This window comes from Dryobates pubescens, chromosome 20 (assembly GCF_014839835.1).
Source record: "Dryobates pubescens isolate bDryPub1 chromosome 20, bDryPub1.pri, whole genome shotgun sequence".
In the NCBI taxonomy this organism is placed as follows: Eukaryota; Metazoa; Chordata; class Aves; order Piciformes; family Picidae; genus Dryobates; species Dryobates pubescens.
Genome location: NC_071631.1, coordinates 16,907,796 through 16,931,159, shown reverse-complemented (window position 1 = coordinate 16,931,159; position 23,364 = coordinate 16,907,796). Strand labels below are relative to the sequence as shown.

General features: G+C 60.3%; 1 protein-coding gene and 1 pseudogene across 1 annotated transcript; both read right to left on the bottom strand.

The window, feature by feature from the left end:
• Positions 1–294: 294 nt before the first annotated feature.
• RNF157 (ring finger protein 157) lies at positions 295–22,913 on the bottom strand. Its single transcript, XM_054170725.1, has 20 exons — positions 22,662–22,913; positions 17,155–17,273; positions 13,307–13,395; positions 12,607–12,753; positions 11,986–12,103; positions 11,814–11,880; positions 11,649–11,692; positions 11,201–11,248; positions 10,869–10,940; positions 9,891–10,050; positions 9,014–9,126; positions 8,474–8,715; positions 8,276–8,384; positions 7,975–8,086; positions 7,258–7,448; positions 7,076–7,141; positions 6,700–6,748; positions 5,107–5,217; positions 1,235–1,275; positions 295–787 (listed from the first exon to the last, which is right to left on the bottom strand). Exons 1-19 carry the CDS (start codon positions 22,747–22,749, stop codon positions 1,235–1,237), a joined length of 1,986 nt encoding a protein of 661 aa, XP_054026700.1. The 5' UTR covers positions 22,750–22,913; the 3' UTR covers positions 295–787.
• On the bottom strand, positions 2,835–4,877 carry LOC128898214 (uncharacterized; annotated as a pseudogene).
• Positions 22,914–23,364: the final 451 nt, after the last annotated feature.

Here is a 23,364-nt window from a genome sequence, read left to right as displayed (position 1 = left end):
AGGTTCAATCAGTGACACCCCAGGGACTGGCGCTTTGGGCAGGGGGGAGCAAGTCCCCTGCCCACCCCTGCAACCCCATTCCATCCCCTCGAGAAAAGCAACCTCATGGCCTTTCCCAGGGGCCCACTTGCTCCCCAGGTGAAGAGCAGAGTGGGGAGGGAATGGGGGGACACCACCAGCAGCAGTGCAGCAATGAGGACACCCCACAGCACGGCAGGCCATGGGCTAGCAGACCTGGGAAGGCCTGGCACCTATGGAGGTCACTGGCTTATGCACCAAGTTTGCCAGTGCCAACACTCAACCCACACCCCTGGCCACCCCCCTCCCATCACTTGCCTCTGGCTATGTCCTAGGGCCCCTCTTTGTGGGGCAACCTCATCCTATCTGCTCTGCATGCTGGAGGAAAGGAGCCCAGGAGTGTAAGGGCTGGGGGCCAGAGGAGACCCCAGCCCATCCCTGTGAAGGCTGGAGGATAGGAAGGTGATGATGGGGGGCCTGCAAAGTGACATGGCTTTTGTCCCCCCCTCAGCACAGGGGGCTGGGGAGGAGGTTACCATCTTGTCTTTTGAAAATCAGTCCTGTTGCAGCCGAGGGGAGGGGGTGGAGATGCCCACAGTGCCCAGAGACCAGGGTCCCTCCAGGTGGGCAAGGGGGTGTGTAGCCCCACCGAGGCTGAGCCCTCACACGGGCAGGGCGGCCGCTGCCTGCTCCAGGACTCAGGTGCTGGGGGGGTGCCGGGGTCAGGGTGCCTGCTGCAGCAGCACGTTGTTGTTGGCTGCCTCTGAGCCTGGGGGGAGAAAACAGGTGGTTAGGGGCTCCCAAAGACCACTGGTGTGCTTGGTTCATCTTTCCACGGGGGGATGCAGTTCAGTCTCCCCACATAATGCCCACCTGCCCAGCCCCACTTGGGGTTTTGGCTGCAGCGAGGGCTGTTGGTACCTGCACTTACCTCTGTGGGGCTGGGGAGCCCCTCAGAAGCCCCAGTCCTTGGGAGTGCCAAGGGGCACCGGGAAGCACCGTGCACCAGGGCCGGGTTTCGGTAACTCAGAGGGAAGGGGCTGGCCTCTGCCCCCTATGCCCACCGAGAAGGCACATGCAGATGCCCTGTGTGGGCTGCAGAGATGCCACCCTGGCCAGGACGGCAAGGGGACCACCAGCACGGCTGGGGCGGGGGGCACCGACCTCCCCCGGGTGACGTGGCGCGAGGCGGGCGCGGGCTCTGGGGGTCTCATACCTATTCCTCAATGTTAATGGGGCAGGAGTCCGGCCCGGCGGCTGCGTGGCAGGAGAGACCAGAAGGCACATGGTGAAGGCAAGAGCAGAGCTGGCACTGGCAGTGGGAGGCATGCACCCGAGTGAGCAAACAGGGGCGGCCGTGGAGGACTGGGGGGACTCGCCCCCTGCCGGTGGGGCCGGGGCGAGGACGGGGAGCTGCCGGTGGGCTCGCTGAGAGGAGACTGTCATGCGAGGTGCCCCCCAGGGTTTTCAGGGGTGGGCATGCTTGTGGCCGGGGGAAAAATGGGTCCCTGCACGTCTCCAGTTCAGGCAGCGCCCTCCAGCTGGGGCAGGGTGATGGGCAGAGCTCAGGACGTGCCTGCCCGTGGCTTGTGTCCCACCACCCAAACCATCAGAGGCTATGTGGTGCCCCTAGGAAGGGGGTGCACCCTTACAGCCGGGCAGCTGCTCCCACCAGTGATGCTAAGCCCCATGTCCAGGTGGGGGGACAGCTCGGAGTCCGGGGGGGTGGGGGGGCCATACCAAGGGCACCCCAAGGCCAAGGGCAAAGTACTGAGGCTTCCTCAGAAAGGGAGCAACAAAGCCCTGCTGCCTGCTGATTTACAGGAGCTGACAGCTGCCATTCCAACTGGCTTTGCACGGAGAGCTCAGGCTGGAGAGCAAGGCACGTTTGGTCTGCAGGTCCCCGAGGGGACAGACAATTAATCATCATCATACACCCCCTCACACATTCCCCCTTCCCTCAAAATCCCACCAAGACCCAGCACAGCTCAGCACACCCTTGGAGGCTGCCAAAGAGTGGGGCTGGAGGCAGCAGGACACGGCCCAGCCCCACAGCAGGGACCTGACCCCGTGCCCACCTGCCTTGTCTCCCCTTGGGCTGCAGGATGTGGCTGCCCACCACTGTTAGCCACCATCGGAGCTGCCCTGCAGAGAGCAGCTCCCGGACAGCACCGTGGTGAAACCCAACCAGCTCGCCCAGCCCACTGGGGTATCACTTACAGCTCCCATCATCCACCGGCTGAAACCAGCCAAAGCCCTCGGGGGATTGCAGGTTTTCTGCCACCTCTGACCCTCCCCCACCGTGCTGCCAGCCTTTTTGCAGGTGTCACCCTCCCCCCCCAGTTTCTCTTTCCAATATTACTCTCTTCTTGGCAAGCACTGTGCCTGCATCCCGAGGATGCTCTGAGCCCCAGGGTCAGTCCCTGCAACCTGCTGCACACCCTGGGATCCCCTTGAGGACAAGGGTCTGTGGGTTTTATTCAAACATGTGTCCTGAAATCCCTGGGGTGTGAATTTTCAACTCCTCCCAAAGCCCCTTCCCACCAGACTGAATTCTGCACAGATGTCACACCAGCACTGGGGAGGAGAAAACCCTTTCTGCTCTGAGGAACCACATCCTGCACCTTCATCCACTGCAGAGAGGGCAACACTCAAGCCCTGGGACTGTTCACAGCAAAACCTCCCCAAGAGAGAAACCAAGGGAGGAGGAATAGTGAATAGAATAGAATAGAATAGAATAGAATAGAATAGAATAGAATAGAATAGAATAGAATAGAATCGAATAGAATCGAATCGAATCGAATCGAATCGAATCGAATCTCTGGCTTGCAAGACAACAGCAGCTGGCCCCAAAGAAAAGGTTCAGCCTGTTCTTGCTGGCCCCATGGATGTAATGACATCCAGCCCTGCAAAAAACTCTGCCAAAAGAGGACTTTTTCAGCACATACAAACCAGCCCTGCCGCTGCCATCCAGCACCACCAGTGCCAAATGGTCTCCATTGCAAAGTGGCCCAGTCCTGACAGCAGGTGGCTGATGGGGGAGCAGATGGGGCCAGGGAAGGAGGGACCTGCCCTGAGCCCAATGAACAAAACCAACACTGCAAAACACGGAGTGCAACCAAGAAACGACCAACCAGACATTGCAGCCCCCTGGGCAGGGATACCTTCCACCAGCCCAGGTTGCTCAAGGCCCTGTCCAACCTGGCCTTGAACACTTCCAGGGATGGGGCATCCATAGCCTCCCTGGGCAACCTGTTCCAGTGTCTCACCACCCTCACTGGAAAGAATTTCTTCCTAACCTGCAGTCTAAATCTGCTCTCTTCCAGCTCAAAGCCATTGCCCCTCGTCCTGTCACTGCAAGCCCTCGTAAAAGTCCCTCCCCAGCTTTCTCGTAGGCTTCCTTTGGGTACTGGAATTATTCATCCCTGGAGTTACTTCCTCTGGCCCCTCAGTCAGCCCCAAAGCACCCCACTCTGCACCTCCCTGTCCCCACACAAGCAGCAGCCCTCCACTTCTCCCAGCGGTGCCAGGGCCGGATGCCCCTTTCATGCCCAGGGCTCCAAGCAGTGCAGCCGCAGGACGCAGGGACAGACGTGGTGGCCAAAGGATGCAGAGCACATCCTTGGCTGGGCTGGGCTCGGCCCAGGAGCCAGATTCTGCACCCCAGCCCAGGCAGGGGACGAGGCCGTGGCACTCTTCACAGCAGAGCAAGGAAGTGACCCCATGCTGGGGGCATTTGGGCTGCAAAGCTCCCCCTTCCTCATCCTCCTCCCGGTACAACCAAGGGGGACACAGTCAGGGATGGCTTTGGCCAGTGTCACAGCCAGGGGATGCTTTGCCAGGACTTCCAGCAAAGGCATGAGTGCTGCTAGGCACCCCCCAGCCTCCTCCTCAGCCCCCCCAGGGTGGTGGGGCTCTGCCAGCTGCTGCTGGAGGGTGATGGAGGGGACATGGGGCATTTGTGGCAGGTGCCTGTTCCTCCCCAAGAGCCTCAGCTGAGTTTCTCCAGTGCAGAAACTGCCAGGAACAGGTGATGCAGCAGGAGGGAAAGCTTTCCTGGAGGGAAAGAGGGGGAAGAAAGGATTTCTCCTACCTCTGGTGGGTTTCACCCACACTCTCCTCTCCAGCACCTGCTGCAGGTCTGGGACCTGCCACAAATTTAGCTGAAGGGACAAGGCAGGGGCAGAGTTGCTTTCAGCTTATCCACAAATGTATTGATGGAGACCTAGACACTCATCTAGCTCGTAAAGAGCTTTGTCTTGGCTTTTTGCTGCCTGTTTCCCCACACCACAGGCTGATGAAAGGGAGCCTGCAGCACTGGGCAAAGTCCCCAGCCCACTGCCTCCCTTGCCTGCACAGGGACCAGGGGCCACCAATACATTTATCACCTTTGGGCAACTCTGGGCAAGGAGGAGGGACACAAGCACAGGTGGAGAAAACCGTGTTGGCACAGAGTGAACATGAACTTTCACAGGGAGAAAAGAGCCTGGGGGGGAGAAAGAGAGGAAAAAAGGGATGGAGGAAGGGGAAAAAAAGGGGTGGGAGGAACAGAAGTGGAAAGAGGGTGGGACAGAAAGCATGAAGAAATGGGAAGATGGACTCTGGGACTGTGCAGAAGGGCAGCTGGACCTGACACGCCCCAGCTCCTTGGTCTTGGAGGAAGAGGAGGGGGAGGCAGGCAGCCCCAGCCATAAGGCTGGACTGGCTGGAGCTCACATCCCAATCCAACATACTGCTGTGCCCACCACAAGTCCGGACCAGGCTACAGTCATGCCACACAACAGCCTACAGAGGGAGGGCTGACGCCCCAAAGGTGCCAGCAGCCCCCCTGGCCAAGGGACAAACATCCCAGCAAAGCAAGGGACGTGCCAGCAGAGACAGGTCACCCTGAGCTGTGAGTGACATGCCTGGCACCCGGCCCCACAGCAGGACGTGTGCTGGGGTGCAGCGAGGACAACCTGGTGGCGGGGGGGCTGGGGAGGATGATGATGGGGGCGGAAGGATGGATGCAGGGGGCTGGGGTGATGCAGGGAAGGGTGGCACTGTCCCCGCCCACCCCAAGTTCATGTTCAGCAGACGGCCACTCACCAGGTAAGCAGGCCTCAGAGCACAGCTTATTGTCCAGCGCCCTCACGTGTGCGATGCCCAAGTCATTGTTATTGTCACACCTCAGACCGAGGAGGGCGCCTGTCCTCGGGCCTGGAAGGGAGTTAAGGCAGTTAACGCCGAGGCACCGGGGCTTTGCCTTCTCACTGCTGGCCTGGGGCATTGCTGTGGCTCTGCTCCTCTCTCCCTCCCCACCCTCTTTCAGCGCCACCACCACAAACACCAAACCAAAACCCCCAAAACCACCGAGATAAAAACGATGCATCGAGGTGGGGGCGGGTGGGGAGCGGACAATAATGCCTGGGCACAGCCTCCAAGCTGCCCCTGTCCTTGCAAACCAGCAACAATGCAGCGATGGGCACTGGCACACGTCAACCTGCTCCTCTGCCAAACCTCCCCCCCCGGCACGGCGGAGCTGGCCCCGCGTGGCAGAGCCGGGGCTGGGGTGGGCACCTGCCACCGCCCCACCGCAGCCCCTCCGGCGCTGACGGTGCCTGCCCCGGAGATGTGGGGATGCCAGGAGGAGGCAGCAACTGGATGTGTGGGGGCAAAAGAAGCTGTAGCCAAGCTTTGCAAGGCGGGGATGGAGGCTTTTGGGGCTTGAGGGAGGGAACTCTGCTTCTTAGCATCACCTGTAGGAGAGATCAGCCCCAGGCTGCTCCCTGCGTCCATCAGACACAGGTGGCTAAACCACAGGAGGGATGCTCCCAGCAGCCCCCCTGAGAACGGGCACAGGGCTGTGTCCTAAAGGGAAAGGTTGTCCTGCTCCCAGAGTTGTTGGGGTGCCCATGGATGTCCACCACAGCCCCCAGCTGTCATCCATCAGAAAGAGCCTCCCCACAGGGCACAGATCACGATTTGGGGATGAATGTTCCTGCTTTCCAGCTTGGCTGAGTGTCCAGATTGGATGGGAGAACAATTTTGGCATACTTTTTTGCTAAGCAGAGCCTTGCAAATGTGGGAGTGGCCTCCTGTCACCCAAAAGAAACCCAAAGTGGCTGGTGGATGATAGCCAAGGAGAGACACGGTCACCCCTGTGCCTTCTGAGCACCAGGGAGGAAGGGGAGAGCAGCCCTCAATGTGCAGATGTTAGCTTGGGAAAGCACATTGAAGAGGGGTCACAACAATTGAGGGAAGTATCCCAAAGGGAAGAGTTTGGCAGCCCCTTCACATGGGAACCAGCCCAGACAGGAGTCCCTAAGGGAGAGACTTTCACAGACTCAAGGAGAGACCTTCATGGTGAGAGGAAAACCAGAGAAGAGCCTCTTTCTTACTTGACCCATTGGAAACACCATCAGGTCCTGCACACCAGCCACTGCTGGCTCTGCTCCCTGCTCACTGGGGTCCCCGTGGCTGGCTTCCCCCCACCCACTGCTGTTCAACCCTCCCACAGATGACCCCACTGTGACAGATGCTTTCCTAGCCCCAGTGACCACAGAGTCACCCAGAGCTCTCCCTGAGAGCAGCTGGCAGGCAGGGGAGCTGGGGACAGCACAGCATCTGCCACTGGCTCAGCTGCCCACCAGTGACACCAAACTGAGAGCGAGGGGACAGCGACAGCCTGGGGCCTTTTACCGTCTTCCTGCGTGGGAGAGGCGTCCTCATCCTCCAGCACGTCGTTGCCCTGCGGCACAGGTGAGAGGCAGCCAGGGTTAGCACCCCAGCACCGTGCCAGGAGCTGCTCCCACATCCCTTTAGGACAATGTCTGTAGCCCCAGGGGGTGTCCATGGACCAGGAAGTGGATCCTGGATAGGGCACATCCTCACCACCCCATCGGTCCCCAGGGCAGCCCCACAGGGACATGGATGCCTGGGCAGCCCCTTCCCAGCCCAGCCGTAGGGGAATGTGGCACTGGTTCCCTCCAGGCACCTGGGGCTGGTCACAAGAGGGGTGCCCCTGCCAGGCTGGGGGGCAGCAGGTGTGGCAGCCCCGTGGGGTGGTGATGGGTACCTCTGCATCGCGCTCCTCCGCCGAGATGCTGACGAAGTTCAGGTCTGGGGACTCCACAGGTGTTGACTGCAGGGAGGTGGGAAAGAGGGAGGGGAAATCAAACCAACACAGAGCAGTGCCAGCGGGTTTGGAGCAGCAGCCACAGTCCAGGGGCCACCATCACCAATGCCCCCAGTCCCTACCTCTCCATCAGAGGCTGTAGCACTGGCAGCCACAGGTGAAGGGAGCATGTCCCCTTCCTCCTCCTCCTCTGTGCCAGGAGCCACGTAGGAGCCAGACATGGAGGACACGGTGTCAGTGCTGAGCTGGGAGTGCTGGCTCTGGGAGGAGGCCATGGACATGACGGACTGAGCCAGGCTGCTGCTGACGGGCTCTGGGGGAGAGCAGGGGCTGAGCAGGGCTGCTGGACCCCCCCCAGCCCACCGGGGCCAGTCGCCCTCCCCCAGCACCAGCTGATGGACAGAGGAGCTAATGAGCAGGGCCAGGGCACAGAGCAAGGACCAGCCACATGCCATGGAGGTGTGCTGGGTGGAAAGCTGCCAGCAGACTCCATCTCTGGGTGGGTGGAGTGATGAGGCAGAGGGAATTGTTTGCCCCTAGGCTCTCATCGCCAGGTCTGTGGGGTGATGGAACAGGGCTGCTTGGGGCCCTCATACTGCCATCTGTGGGTGTATGGGGTGAGGAAGCAGAGGCAGCCAGTGCCTTCACACACACACCCCCCCCTCCAGCTCTCTGGGTGACAAAGCAGAAGTGACACCCGGAGTCTTCATGCAGCATCCATGGCAGAGCAGGAAGGGGCCATGCCAAGCCACTCACCACCCCCTCTGCCACCAGACAAAGACAAGAGCTAGCCCTGCTCTCCTGCCTTGCCAAGGCCAGCAAGCCCCACCATGCTCTACCTTCTGGGGATGAGATGGTGGAGGAGAGAGGGGTCCCGGTGCACGAGGACTGGTCGATGGCGCCCGAGGACGACAGGGTGAGGTTTTCACTCTCTGGTGTCGCACCACATTCCTGGAAGAAGAGACAAGGGGAGGGATGCATGGGGGACATTCAGCAGGGATGAATCCATCTCCCCTGGGCATCCTTATGGATGGAGGAAGAGCCAAGGAGGGGCAAACACCAGCCAGACCCTCTGGTCCCATGCCTCCCTGAGACACTGTGCCCCAGCAGCTCCTCAGCAGCACGTTTCAGAGCGCTCACCTCCTCACACCGCCCAGGGGACCTCCTCCTGGAGACCCTCAGCTCCGACTCGGTGCAGGACTTCTCATCCTCCTCTTCGGGCAGGACGGAGGAGTTCTGCGAGACAGACCTGCCCAGAGGGTGCAAAAAGCAGCGAGCTTCACCCCTGCCCACAGCCTCCAGCCCTCCATGAACCCCTGTGCCCACCCCAGGACTCACTTGGAGAGGCTCTTCTTCAGCTTGACCCCCGGAGGACCACAGTCGGGGAGACGCTCGAGAGGTGAGAGGGCCCTCAGGGGGGGCAGGGGGCCCTCGCTGCCGTAGGAGGGCAGGGTCCCTGCTCCCGGGGGAGGATCCCCCAGCGCTCGCAGGGGCAGGGCAGCCGGGGAGGGCGTCAGCGGCCCGTTGAGGGCCTCCAGCAGCGACACCACCTCATAACCTGGGGGGATGTTCTCCGAGGACTGGGGAGAAGCAGGGTGAGACAGGTCACTCCCAGACCGTTTCCTTGCCCCCCCTTCCCACCTCTGCTCCTAAGGGGATCAGGACGCCCCGGGAAGAAGCCAAACCCCAGAGAACAAACTACCTGCGCAAAGGAAAGCCCCAAATCCAGCATCTCTCCACCCAGCTGAAGGCCCTTTTGTTTGCAGAGCCAAACTTGCATTTCTTCAGCAAGAATTGGCATCTACTAAATCCCCCCCGGCCCTGGCCCCGCCTCGGGCAGCTCCTCCCACAGCCCCACACCTCCCTGCCCCAACCCACCGAATGCTCCTCGGAGTCGGAGGTCTGCGAGGCGATGATGGGGTTGAAGCTGGTGGGTGAGAGGGGTCCCAGCTTCTTCCTCATGGCTCGGATTTGAAGCAAGGCTCGGAAAGCTGCGGCAGCAGGGGTGGTGAAGGGAGGAAAGGAAGGGGTGAAAACTGGGCGCCTAAAGGAGACGTGAACCCCTAAAACGCCACCCTGCTCCCTTGCGCGTGGGGCTGGAGCCACCCAAACACCCGAGGAGATGCCAGCCCTTGCCTGGAGATTTCAGTCACTCCCTTAGCAATGCCAGCTCTCTCCCAGAGATGCCAGTCACCCCTTTAGAGATGCCAGCTACCCTCCTTGAGGTGCCAGCCCCCTCCCGGAGATGCCACCCACCCTCCTAGAGGTGCCAGCCCCCTCCCGGAGATGCCACCCACCCTCGCAGGGGTGCCAGCCCCCTCCCGGAGATGCCACCCACCCTCCTAGAGGTGCCAGCCGCCTCCCGGAGATGCCATCCACCCTCGCAGGGGTGCCAGCCCCCTCCCGGAGATGCCATCCACCCTCGCAGGGGTGCCAGCCCCCTCCCGGAGATGCCATCCACCCTCGCAGGGGTGCCAGCCCCCTCCCGGAGATGCCACCCATCCTCGCAGGGGTGCCAGCCCCCTCCCGGAGATGCCACACACCCTCCTAGAGGTGCCAGCCCCCTCCCGGAGATGCCATCCACCCTCCTAGAGGTGCCAGCCCCCTCCCGGAGATGCCATCCACCCTCGCAGGGGTGCCAGCCCCCTCCCGGAGATGCCATCCACCCTCGCAGGGGTGCCAGCCCCCTCCCGGAGATGCCATCCACCCTCGCAGGGGTGCCAGCCCCCTCCCCCCCGGGCGAGCCGGTCCTCACGCAGCCTGCAGATGGGGCAGTTGTTGGCCTGGTAGCGCAGGGTGTCGGCGCAGGTGCTGCAGAGGCAGAGGTGGCGGCAGGGCAGGATCAGGGTGTCGCGCACGTCCGACAGGCAGACCACGCACTCCGCGCTGTTGTCGCTCACCTCGTCCTCGGCCACCTGCCCCCGGGGCACAGGGGGGAGCTGCTCAGCCTCGGAGGACCCCAGCCCCCCACGTGGCGCGACGGTGAGTGCCCTAAAATCCCAGCTGGGCGTCCCGCGGGGTCCTGCCTGTGCCCCTGGGCTGCCTGCTCTTGAAATACTTCCCCCCAGGACTTTATCCCTAGGAGAGGCTGGCACCAGGCACCCTCCGGAGGGATGCATCCATCACCCAGCTCTTCCGGGGGGTCAGGAGGGAGGGGACAGGCTCTGCCCAGCTGCAGCCTGTGATAGCACAAGGGGCAGTGGATAGAAACTCCAGCACAGGAGGTTCCACCTCAACATGAGGAGAAACTTCTCTGTGAGGAGAAGCACTGGAACAGGCTGCCCAGAGAGGTCGTGGAGTCTCCTTCTCTGCAGACTTTCCAGACCCATCTGGATGTGTTCCTGTGTGACCTGCTGGATTCTATGGTCCTGCTCTGGCAGGGGGGTTGGACTCCATCTCCTGAGGTCCCTTTCAACCTCTAATATCCTGTGAGCCTGTGATATACAGAGCTGGGGGAGGCATGCTTCCAGCCTCTGACCCCCTCCTGAACCAGTAAGATCCATCCCAAGGGACCACAAAGGATTGTTGCAGAGGTAAAGGCTCAATTATTCATCTTTCTGCCTCTGGCAGCTTTGATGCCAAAGCAAAGTCCCCTCCAAATCCATGCATGCCCCTGGCAGCTCTGTGCCATGCTGCAGACTCTTGTCTTGAACATTTTTCAGTGGCCAGACCTGTGCTAGGTAGGGGAAGGGGCAAGGGGCTGAGGGAAGGCCTGGGAGATGGAAGCAGATACCTTGGAGTCCTGCGTGTTGTACTTGTTCTCAATGCCATAGATCTCCTGTAGAAGGTAGCTCACACCATCCACCTGCAGCCCCATGGGGAGGGGGTGAGGAGCAGAGACATCCCCCCTCAGTTGTTGTGGCTCCCAGCCCACTCCTTGCCCCAGTGTCCACAGTGCCTCCTTGCATCGATGCACTCAAAACTGCCCTCGAGAAGCTCCCCAGGAGGCAGGGGCAGGACAGGGGCACTGAGGTTTGCTGCTGCTGCCCAACAACCTCTCATCACCCTCCCCTGGGATGTGCAGGGCAGTAGCTGCCACTGCCTCAGGGACACCCAGACACTCACCACTTGCTTCTGCTTGAGGGGCTTCACACAGAAGGTTCCATCACTGTGCTGGAGGGAGGAGAGCACACAGGTGGGCTCCATGGCTGAGCAGCCCAGGGTCTGCCATGCTTGAGCCACCCACCCTGGAGCTGTCACCACTGCCACCTCACTCCCTCTGCCCCTATGTCAGCAATTTTGGCTTATCCCCAACACCCCAGTACCAGGCAGGTGTGGGATGTGCACACAACATAAGGCTGGAGACTTGCTGGAGCAAGGAAGGTGGTGTTGAGACCAAACACCTCAAAAGCAGGTGCTGAAAATTAGAGGGTAGTCCCAGAATTTCAGGAGCAGCCCCAAAATAATTCCAGCCCAGCAGCACCATCATGAGCCCCATGGGGTTGGTCCAGGCTCTTGCACCCCGTGGGTGAGGGGGCAGGAGGGGGAAGGACAGCCCCAGCCTGGCACTTACCTTCTCAAAGGTGGCCAGCAGCACATGGCAGTGCCCAATGTGCTCTGCAAGACACAAAAGGATGGGCAGGGCTCAGGGGATGGGCAGCAAGAAGCAGCAAAAGGCTCTGCCTGGTTGGTGCCAAGAACTAGGCCAGCCCAACCCAGCGAGGAACCCCCTCCTCACCCTCTCCTTCATCCACCACAGCTTGCACCACCATGGGGTACACCTCCCGGTCCATGTCAAAGCCCAGCTGGAGAGAGACAGGAGGAGAGGCTTGGTGAGACAGAGCAACTGTGCAGGCTTCATCCCACACCCCTAACTGTTCCCAGCTCCAGGGCTGATGCCTGGGACCCACCTCCTCCTCGCTCCACTCGGAGGGGTCGACGGTGTGGGAGGGCACACAGAACTGCTGGCACACCCCCCGCTTGTAGTGCACTGTCTCCGACTGCAGGCTGTTGTCCCTGGGAAAGTAGCTGTCCCGTGGAGAGAGGACAGAGTCAGGGTGTCCCCATGCTCCTCCTGGCCCCCCTGCCTCATGGCTTGGGAGAGAAGAGGTCACTCCTCCCCTCTCCTCCTGGATGGCTCCTGGGGCTAAAGCAAGAAGTCCTTTAAAGGGCAAAAATAACCCCAGGGCAGCCAAGGTGGGACACGAGGTGACAGGGACAACCTCACAGGCAACCTGGTAGGGACCAGGAGGGGCAATGGTTTCTTCTGGTCTCTGCTCTGACCTGGAGGTCATTAAGAGGGAGCAGGATGGGATGGAGAAAGGGAGTGGTGGAGACTGGCGGGGTCTTGGTGGTGGCACTTTGGGGAGGAAGCCTCCTCCATCCTCAGTCCCACCAGCAGCTGCCTTGTGCCCTGAGGAGAGGAGAGGCTTTGGGGAAGGGAAGTTCCATGTCCAGCAGCAGAGGCCCCACACCCTGGCAGTGGGACAGACCAGGCTTGGAGGGACAGAGGGCAGGCAGGGGCTCCTCACCTTGCCACCCCATTGTGGAACTCCTCGGTGGCTTGGTAGTAGATGGTTATGGCCACGCGGGCGTCCGTGTCGAAGGTGAACTCCACGTTGTAGTGCACCTTGGCTTTGCTGACCTCTTCCCCTGGGGTCTTCACCTCCTCTGAGCACCTGGTGAGCATGGAAGGTCTGGGAGATCAGCAGCCCTCAGGGACAGCTTGAGGTGTCCCAAGACCATCCCCCAGCAGAGGCAGCTCCCCCCGTGCGAGGTTCCTCTCAGCACCGACGGCCCCCGAAAGGGCTGTCCCCACCTCCAGGGGACACTGAGGCACGTCAGGAGCGCCTGGCAGGCTCAAGGTCGTGTCTGCAGCCTGGCAAGTGCTGCAGGCAGATTTCAGCCTAAGCCCAAATCTCCCAGCCCAGCCACCATCCCCAGCCTCCCTCCAGCAAAGCCTTTGGAAGGTGGGGGAGGAAGAAAAATCCAAAGCACTTCAAAGGCAGCTCTAAGCTCCTTAAATGCCGCAGTGGAGCCGGCGCAGGCGGTGCCAGCACGCCGGCAGGGGCACAGCTGGACGGCAGTGGCTCGTCCCCTCTCCCTCCACCCACGCCAGGGCGACAGGATCCCTGTGCTCAGCATCCCCTGGGAGCAACCAGCCCGACCCTTCCCTCCCTCTGGCTCACAGCCATGGGGGGCCTGGCCCCATCTTCTGCCCCCAGGACTCACTTGACGAGGCGCAGGGTGTCCTTGCGGATGTTGATTAAGCTCCTGAGGGTCTTCACAGGTTCCTGAGGAGGTGGAGCAGCGTAAGGGAACTAGGACGAGAGAGACACCAGTGAAGGCAGACGCATGCAGGGGGGGTATGGTGGCCACAGGCTTTGTCCCCAGAGCCCCAGTGACCTGTGCTCAACCTGACACCCCATATGATGCAGGGAGCTGGGCCCTGGGCCGTGTCTCCAGATGGGTGCTGAGCATCCACAGCTCACAAGAGCCAAAGGGCTTGGGAGAAGGAAGAGGTTGCCTGGGTCCCTTTGTTCCCCCAGTTCCTCCTCTAGGAACAGGGAATTAGGGATGGCGAGGCATTTGCTGCACCTTGCTACTGAGGGGACAAGATTGAACTGCAGATGGCACTGGGGGATGCCCTGTGGGGAGCCATTTCTCATGTCCCTGGCGCCCTCAGGTGGAAAGCCACCACCACCTTCCTTGCCCCCCAAAAGCCATCACCACCACCTTCCTTGCCCCCCAAAAGCCATCACCACCACCTTCCTTGCACCCCAAAAGCCATCACCACCACCTTCCTTGCACCCCCAAAAGCCATCACGACCACCTTCCTTGCCCCCCAAACCATTGTAACATCCCCCTGTGCTCAAAGCCTTCATCCCCTCCCCTGTACCCAAAGCCTCGGTCAGCCAGCATGGCTGGGGGATTCTGAAGATGAATCCACCTTGGAATTGCTTCCCACTGCCTCTTCCCTGGGAGCAGAAAAGGGCAGCTGAGTCATTAATCTGCTGTTAATAAGCTGTTTAACCAGCAGCACTAAGCTGGCACCTGCAGAATCATCCCTTGCAGCTGGAAAGAAAGCAAGCCAGAAAAGACCTCCAGGCTGGAGCTGAGCCGTGTCACGGCATACCCCATGCTATGTCACGACATGCCACGCCACATCGCGCCACACCCTCTGCCGTCCAAACTAACGAAGCAATCCAGCCTGGCTCATTTGCACCTTGCCCAGCCGAGCCATACCCAAACCAGGCTGCGCCGAGGAGCGGAGCTCACCCCAGCGGGACCCCAGCAACACCCAGGGGTGGGTGGGATGACGGAGGAGGAAAGGGGCACCTGGGGGCGCTGGGTGCAGCCCCGGGGGCCGCTGGGCTGAGCGGGAGGGGGAAGCGCCGCAGGCAAATGGCTCGCTGCAGAAACAGCTTTGCCGTCTCGGTTGGGCTCTTTTGACACCCACGGCTGGGTCCTTTTCAGGGGAGGGGTTGTGGGGTTTGGGGTGGGGTTTTTTTGAATGAAATTTTGCAAGCCGGATTTGCACATCAGAAAGGAGCTGTTTGAAGGACTTTCGGCAGCTCCTCGATTTAAATCGGGTTGAAAAAGCGACAGAAAACAAACCAACCAAGCAACCCTTCCCTGCAACCGTTAGCCACGCATCTGTAGTGACATTTAGTCCAGGCTGGCTGCTGCTAAAGTGAAATAAAAAATGTGAATACAAAAAAACCAAAACAAAACAAAACCCAAACCCACCCAAAAAACCCCCCCAAACCCACCCAAAAAACCCCAAACCTCAAAAAGTCTTTCTTGTGTTCCCCACCCCCCCCAGCAGACCCAGGCAGGTTTGCAAGGGCAGGGAATCCAGGTGGCACAACCCAACAGCCCTTGGCTTCCCCGGAGCACCTCACGTTCTCCAGGTGCCCCAAGCAGCTTCTTGGCTCCCTGGCCCCTGCAGAGGTGTTCCAGCATGGTGGCCAACTACTTAAACCTGCACCACCCTTCCCAGCCCCTTGGGAACCAGTCCCAAGCTGGAAATTCCAGATTATCCCGTACCCATGGAGGGGAGAGTCTGCACAGCCTCTGGGTGCTTTGCATGTAGCTCAGCCAAGGCACTTGGCTCAGAAAAGACTTGGGACACAGTCTTCCAAGAGCTCCTGGCCCTCAGCACCCTGAGAACCCAAAATAAATCCTCCACCAAGCATCACTGCCCATCCCCAACCTTCCCAGCCCAGCCAGAGCAATCCCAGCGTGCCAAAATGTGAAACCATTGCAGCCAAGCAGCATCAGGACAGGTCTTGGAGGTAGCATCAGGGATGCCCAAGTGGTGCCTTGGCACCAGCTTGGACCATAAACAACAGGAGTCCTCCCTGACCCCTCCCTGAGCCCCCCAAAACTGGCCTTGCCCAAACCCCCAGCCCCAAACCAGCCCCTGCTCCCCAGGGAGCTGGCTCCTTGCTGACAGCTCTGCAGCCCAGAGCCCAGCAGTGCAGTTTGGTTTGCCATGCTGCACTCTGCTGTTCCCAAGCTGTTCCTTCCCTTCCCTGCTGCTTCTGCTGCCAGGGCTCTGATGGGAACTGCTTGCTGGGCAGTTTAGAAGCTTTTACTGGAATCAGGAGGTCTTGTGAGCCCTCACTGCTGGAGGCAGAACCCCAGCGATGGCTTTTCACTTTCTGGGGGAGTGCAGAAGATGCAGAGAAAGGCACTGGCTTTGCCCACCCAATGTTCACAAGCTCTGGGGCTGCTCCTGGCCCTTAGCTCTGCTAGGATCCCCACTCTGGCACAGCCCAGGACGGCTGGGCAGGGCTAGCCAGGTGCAGGCCAGGGCAGCTCCCTGCTGAAGGACCAGACTGTGCTGCCAAAATGCTGCTGGAGCCAATTCAAGCAGGAAACACAAACTGGGAGGGCAGCAGCCTCACCAGCCCAACACCAAGCAGGTGGCATTGGAGAGCTGAGCTGTTAGCACCAAGCAAGTTCATCTCAGCTCAGTGGAATAAACTGGCCCAGTTTCAACTGAAAAGCTTTGGTGCCTTAATTCCTGGCCCCCATCTGGGTTGCACACAGCCCTCACCAACTCTCCTCTTTTTTCCAAGAGTCTGGGGAGTAATGGTGCCTGCTCCTGTCCAAGCTACTCTGCCCCATACCAGCACTGCTCCCAGCATGGTCTCCATCCCATTCCATCTGGGCTTGGAGATAGCTCCTGACTGGGCTGGGAGACGGCAGGAGGCAAAGCAGCTCTCAGAGAAGGAGCAAGAGAGGAGCGCTTGGGCCAGCTCAGCCCATCACCCCAAACCATCTCCATCACCCCCTGATGTTTTTAGCTGGTGGGTTTGTGAACAGCCTTTGCAGGGCAGGAGGTAAGTGCAGGTCTGATGGCCAGCAGCACCCAAATCAGCCCTCACACAGTCACCCAGCTCCTTCCCAGCCACCTCTTACAGCCCAAGTTTGGCTGTGAGGTGAGAGATGCAGCAACAACACTGACTCCCAGGCTGGTCCCCAGTGGAGGACAGGCTGCAGCAAGCAGTCAACTCTTATATTAGACAGCAGAGAATCCACTCAGACTACCACAGGTGTGCTTGGCTTGCTCTGCCCTTGGGGTATAAGGCTGCTGGCTGTCACCCCCCAACCCTTTCATACCCCCATGACACACACAGGATCACAGAATGGGTTTGGTTGGAAGAGACCTCTGGGATCAATGAGTCCACCCATTGAACTGCCTCCAGCATGGCCATTAAACCATGGCCCAGTGGGCAGTGTCTACACATGTTTTGAACCCCTCCAGGGATGGTGACTCCACCACCTCCCTGGGCAGCCTGGTCCAGTGCCTGACCACTCTTTCAATACAGATTTTTCTCCTAACATCCAACCCAGACCTCCCCTGGCACAACTTGAGGCCATTTCCTCTCGTCCTGTCACTTGTCACCCAGGAGAAGAGACCAACCCCCAGCTCACTCCAGCCTCCTTTCAGGGAATTGTAGCAACACAAAGCTTCTGCTCAGCCTCCACTTTGGGAAGGGGCATGCCTGGGACTCAGATCCATCCCTGAGCCCCACGTCCCCTCCAGCCCCGCTCCCCCCAGTGCCCACCACCACGGGCCGGTTCCCCAGGAAGTTGAGGTCGCTGTTCTCGCCGAAGAGGTAACCCTCGGGGTGCGTGGAGTCGAACTTCTCACCGCCCATGATGAAGTGGTTGGCAAAGTAGCTCCCTGGAAAGACAACAGAGACTGCCTGAGCTGGGGGAGGGGGAGGGCAGGCTGCGAGCGGGTGATGGAGCGGCACGGAGCCACCCGATCGATGGCTTAGAGGTGGCTTTGTCCCCAGGGTCACCTTGCTGGGAGCCTTTCAGGTTGAGCTCACACACTGCCAGCCCCCAAGCAAGCAGAGACAAAGGAGGAGCTGGCCAAGAACTGACCCTTCCTGGCTGCCTTCTGGCTGCCTGCCTTGTCCTCCCCGTTTCATGCCCACAGCCCTGGTCCTGCCTGGCCACCACCATGGCCTGGGCAGAGACAGCTGGCACGGGGGAGAGGCTGGTGCAGGTGTCCAGCCCCATGGCTGCTGCTCCACCCAGTGGGATTTAACAGGAGCAGACTCACACCTCGGGGCTTCAGCTGCATCTCCTTTTGCCTGCTCCCTTTTTCCTGCCTGAACAATCCCTGCGAGCTCCAGCCCAGCCTGAGCCACCCAAGGTCACCCTGACCTTCAGCCATCTCCACGCTGGCAGGGGTGGCCAAATCCTCTGTGAGCAGGAAGGGGAGATGGCTCCCGGGGTGGCAGAGCAGGAGAGCAGTGCTGATCTTTTATGGTGCATAAACACCAGAGAATTCCCAGCTGGCTCCTGCACCCCCACGGACGCTGCTGGGAAGGGGCAGCATGGACCAGGCACGCAGCCCTCAGGACAGCCAGGGCTGCTCCTGCCCTAAGTCCTGTGCCATGGGCCTTGTGTGCCGCTCACAGCAGTGTGCCCACAGACAGACACCTGCCCAGACTTGCTGCAGCTGCTCCTGGGAAGGTAGGCAAAGCACAACTGAACTGAGTCCTGACAGTTCTCAGCCTGCAGCCTTCCCTAGGAAGGGCAGAAGGGAAGATCTGGGGGGGCTGCAAACACTTTGGAAGAGCAGCAACCCATCCAGAAATTGTTCCACGTTGCCCTGATGAACACCAGGCCATCACCAGTGTCCCCTCTTCCCTTGCAGGGCAAAGCATTGGCAGGTCCCATCCCCAAGTCCAGGAGCAGCCCCCAGGTCAGGTTGCTTTCTACAACAAGATTTTCCTCCCAGCCCAGCCAGGAGCTGACTGGTGCCTGCTCCTTGTCTGTGAGATCTGGGGGTAAGAAGATCAGGACTTCTGGAGGTGGGAAAGTGAAGGGGAAGGAGAGGCAAACGCCAGGGATGGCCTGGGGTGAACAGAAGCACCAGGAACCAGGAGAGGCTCCAGATGGACGGTAGACACTGCACCCTGTGTCCTGCTGGCAACAGTGACTGGGTCCAGCGTGCAAAAACCCTAAAGCCACCGGCACAGAGTCATCCACAACCCTTTGGGGACACCCTGAAACCAAACCCTTGGGATCTGCAGAGAAAAAGCAGCTCAAGCTTGAGCTGCAGCTCTGCTTGCGGAGGCTCAAGTCAGAGCTTGCAGTTACCTCCCTGCAGGTGCAGCGACCGTCCGGGGCCAGATCAGCCCTTAACGCTGCACTTAAAGCCCAACGCTCAGAGCGGGGAGGGGAGGGGAGGAGCAGGGAGCCAAGAGCGGGGCAGGAGGGCTGAGCAGGGCTGCAGAGCTCCAGGGCTGGCCCTGCCGCGCAGGGATGCCCGGATGCTGCGTGCCCGTTAGCAAACGTCGACCATCAATTATTGATGCCTGCTGCTTTCTGGTCCCATTTTCCACGTACATAATTTATAGGCAGCTCCCCAGCGAAGGACGTGGCCACGTTAGGGGAGAGAAAAACCAGCCCAAAGTGCCTTCAGAGCTGCCTGCAGCAGCACAGCTCGGGAAGAATGGGGCCACCCAGAGCTTTTCCTGGCACCAACTTGGGGCAAGAAGCAGGTAAAAAGTGGTCTTTAAACCTGCAGAGATGCTGCCCCCAGCACATGGGGAAAAAAGATAGAGCACAGGCTCTGTGCAGTGGCTCCAGCTGCAGTTTCCTGGCTGCTGTGGGTTTCATAGGATGGGTAGAGCAGGCTAGGACCACGCTGCTGTCAGCCTGTCTCCCTGCTGAAGGTTGGGAGCACCCTTGGGAGCTGCAGGCTCCCAGGGCAGCCTGTGCATGGCCCAGGGGCTTCAGCTTCCCCTTTGCAACAGGCAGCACTGGACCTGTTCACCCTCCCAGAGAAGGGCCTCCAAAACCCTTCCCATTAAAGAAGGGCCTTGAGTTGTGCTGGGCTCTGCCAGGGAAGCACCAGCATGGCAAAGCCCAGGGCACTGGCAGGAGTGTGCCAGACCCACTGAGTGCTGTTGACCCCGTGGGCATAGCTGGGTGACAGAGGAGGACAGCACCTTTCCAGCCACAACCACCTTATTACAGGCTAACCTAACACCTACTGCCAGGGAAGGAGATCCCAGCAAGGATGGTCACAGCCCTGAGGGAAAGCTGGGATTAATGAGATCTTAAACTTCAGAGGCAAGGGAGTGGGAAGGCTGAGCAGAGCTGCTGCTGCAGAGGAGGAACAACCCAAAACTGCCTGAGGATGCTGGCAAACAAAGTGTGTCCTGCATGTGGGACATATCCAGCACCAGCCAGTGCTCATGATGCTGTTAGCTCCTTTTCTCCATGAGTGCCAGGGATGCCACCTTGCCCAAATATCCCGAGATGGGCAATGACCCTAGGGGCACAAATCCTAGTGTGTGCTGTGGCCATGCCCATGGCTCTGGCACATGTCCTGCATCATCTCCTAAGCCATCACTGTCTGGCTGGGGCCTGGCTCAGCTCTGGCAATGCAGTCTCTGGCTTTCAAGTGTCAGAGCCTGGATGTTTTGGCAGCATCAGAGCCCTGCTCTCCAAAGCAGCTAAAGCAGATCTCAGCCCATCCACATGCTCCCAGAGAGGGACACCATGGGTTTTGACAGCCTGAGGTCATCCCACTGGTTGGCCATGGCATGGTGCTGGCACAGGGACACCCCATGGCAGTGGGTGCTGGCACATGGTGCTGCAATGGGCGTGGCACTGTCTGGGACAAGCCTGACCTGGTTGCAAGGCACTGGGTGCCTCTGCCCTGGGGGTGTCCTGCCTGGTGAGCTGGCACTCTGCAGCTTATTTAATTCTGTGCTCTAAAGCAGACAGCCAGAGCCAGCCAGAGGCAAAGCCAAGCCCCAGTCATGATGCTGCTGCTGCGTCAGCCTTCGTCTGCTGCCACCCCAGCAGCCCCCTGGCCTGCTCCCTGTGCCACAGCAGTGCCACCACTGTGGGGTTGTGCCCCCAGGACTGCAGCTGTCACCACCTGGTTAAACCCTTTGTTCCTGTTTCCAAACAGGGCTCCGCTCCTAGTCGCCCCTGCTGTGTGCTCCAGGGGAGCTGGGTACCAGATTCAGCCAGGGACAGGGGCTGGAAGCTGGGGGCTTGCTCCAACAGCCATCCCACTAGCCAGGCAGTGGGGTCCAAAACCAGTCCCCACTTGCTCTCCTTCCCATTGCCTTTGCCAGCATGAGATCAGAGCCACTGAAGTAAATCCCAGCCTGTGCTTCAAAGCCTGGCTTAACTAATCCCATTCACACCCTGCCTGGAGCGGGTGAGACCCCAGGGAGGGAAGGGGAGATGTTCCTTCAGAACCTCTGAAGGGGGTGTCCTACCCCCACAGGCTGCAATGGCCATCCCGAGTGAGCCTGCAGCCAAACAGCCAGAGCCACATCTGCAGAGAGAGGGAAATGCCCCAAGGTCCCACAAGAGCCTCCCAGAGCCACGTTTCCAAAGCCAGAGGCTGTTTCCAGGAGGCATTGAAGGAGAGAGAAGTGCTGCTGCCACGGAGGAATCAGCTCCGCTGCCCAGCACGTCATTCCTCTCCTGCTGGCAGCACTGAAGGCAAATCCCCTCTTGGATTAAAAGTAAACCAGCCATAATCTCCCACACTCACCAGCCTGCCCTCATCCCAGTACAGATGGCCGTGTCACCTGGGTACCTCCTGCCCCTCTCGCTAAGGGCAGCACCAGGACCGTCCCCTCCAGCTCTGCCCAGGCCATGCTGGGGGGGCCAGCCCAGCTGAGTGCACCCAACCCCCCCCCCCCCCCAATTCCCCCTGAGAGCTGGAGTCCCTTGCCAGCTGAGTTTGGAATTGCTCAGCTGGGTGCACTTGCTTCTGCAGAGCAGGGCACAGGACTGGCACCTCTTCATGCCCAGCTATTTCAAACGCCCCTAAACAAGAAGCAATTGCAAGACAAAAATCCCTTGCTGCACAGGACTGCAGCCCCTGCAGAGGACAAACCCATGGAGGAGGCAGTCCAGCTTCAGCTGGCATCAAGGTGACAAAGGCCTTGAAACCCTGTGAAAGGGGGGAGCTGGGGGGAGCCCTGCAGGAGGACAGGCTGCCAAGCACCAGTCCCCCCCACCCTGCAGTGCCCCAGGTCACCACCACCACAGATGTGCCACCGATTTTGGGTTAAAATCAACAAAATAAAGCCAAGCACGGCTCCTCGGGGCAAGAGCAGGGTTTGTGCTGGCTGTAATTCTTCCTAAGGAGGTCTTTATTTGTAATTAGCAAGTAATTTGTCACAGCACTAACGATCCAGGCGTTTACTTTATCCTATTAACTACCGAAATAGTTGCCTATTAATAATATTCAGTGCTGCAAGGATCCTGTGGCAATACCCCACGGTGCTGCTGGGGCATCACCCCACATGGCTATTGCTGCAGCTCTGACCCGCTGCCCACCCGAGGGCTGGGCTGCATTCCCTCTCCACACCGTGACCCCCACATGCCCCCCCCCTCCCCTCCATCCCGGCCCTTTGCAGGGCAAACCGAGGCGTGGAGGGGAGGGACGGATTTTCCAAGGTCATGCACAAGGTTTGAGTCAGGGCCGGGAAAGGAAACACATCGCCACCGACCTTTGAGCAGGGCGAGGAGCTCGGGAAGGAGGAGAAGTCTCCCCGGGGCAGAAGCTGGGGTGCTGCTGTGGGGCAGGGCCCTGGGAAGGAGGGATCCCCTCCAATCCCTCCCACCCCAGCCTCCCTCATCCTCCCGGGAATTTAAACTCGGGCTTTTCCCAAGCAGACAGCACCGGAGCAACCAGCTGCAGCCTTCCCAGCCTGCCGCTCCCGGCGGGGGGACAAATAATTGTCATACAAATAATATTAATAATAAAGTCACATCAACTCGGCCAAGTTTGGGTGCCGGGTTTGGTTGGCAAAGGGGCACCCGGAGAGAGGGCACCGGGAGAAAGGGCACCCGCAGAGGGGGTACCCAGGGGTGACCCCGGCCCTGCCGCACCACACAGACCCAGGGTGCTGTATTTTTAGGATGTTCCCCCCCGCCCGCTCCCCGGCTGTGTGCGGTCAAGGTTTGCTTTGGGGTGCGCAGGGACGCTCCCGACTGGAGCAAGGTCGTTCCTGGTCCCCGTCTCCCCTACCCAGCATCCCGGCATGCGGGAACCCCTTCCCGGAGGGCTCACCGGATTTCGGGGGATATCTGTAGACGGAATTCGCGGGGACATCCACTTCCTCCACCCCTGCGTTTTGCCGGCTGGTCAGAGCCCCCATGGCCGGGCCGGGGCTCAGCGGGCGGGATGCGGTGGGGTGTCCCCGCGCCCGGCACCGGGACCAGCTCCGGGACCGGGGCTGGCGGCGGCCCCCGCCCGCAGCATCCTCCGGTCTGCGCCGCGCCCGGTACCGCCTCCGCGCTAGCGCCGGGGCTGCGCCAATGCGGGGCCGGGCCTCCCCGCCCCGGCCCGCCCCGGTCCGCCCCTCCCGGCACCGCCCGCCGCGGCACCGGTCGGCACGGCGCGGCACGGCTTGGGGGTGCCTCGGGGCTGGGGGACAAGACGCAGCCCTTGTCCCCAGGATCACCCTACCCCGGTGTCCCCCCGTGGCACACTTGTGCCCCCCAATACCACCTTTGTGGCACCCACTTGTCTCCCCTGGTCCCCCCTTGCCATCACCTGCGCTCTGAAGCATTAATCTGAGCCCCGAGTCACACACCCCAGTGACCCCCACCCACCCCATTATCCCCATCTATGTCACGTTCTTCCCACCCTTGCCCCAGCCCCACCAGCTGGACGACACTGAGCAGCAACCCCACCCCAGGGGCTCCCAAGAACATTCTGGGTCCCCACAAGCTGCCTCATAGCATGGCTCCTATGTACCCATACCACTACC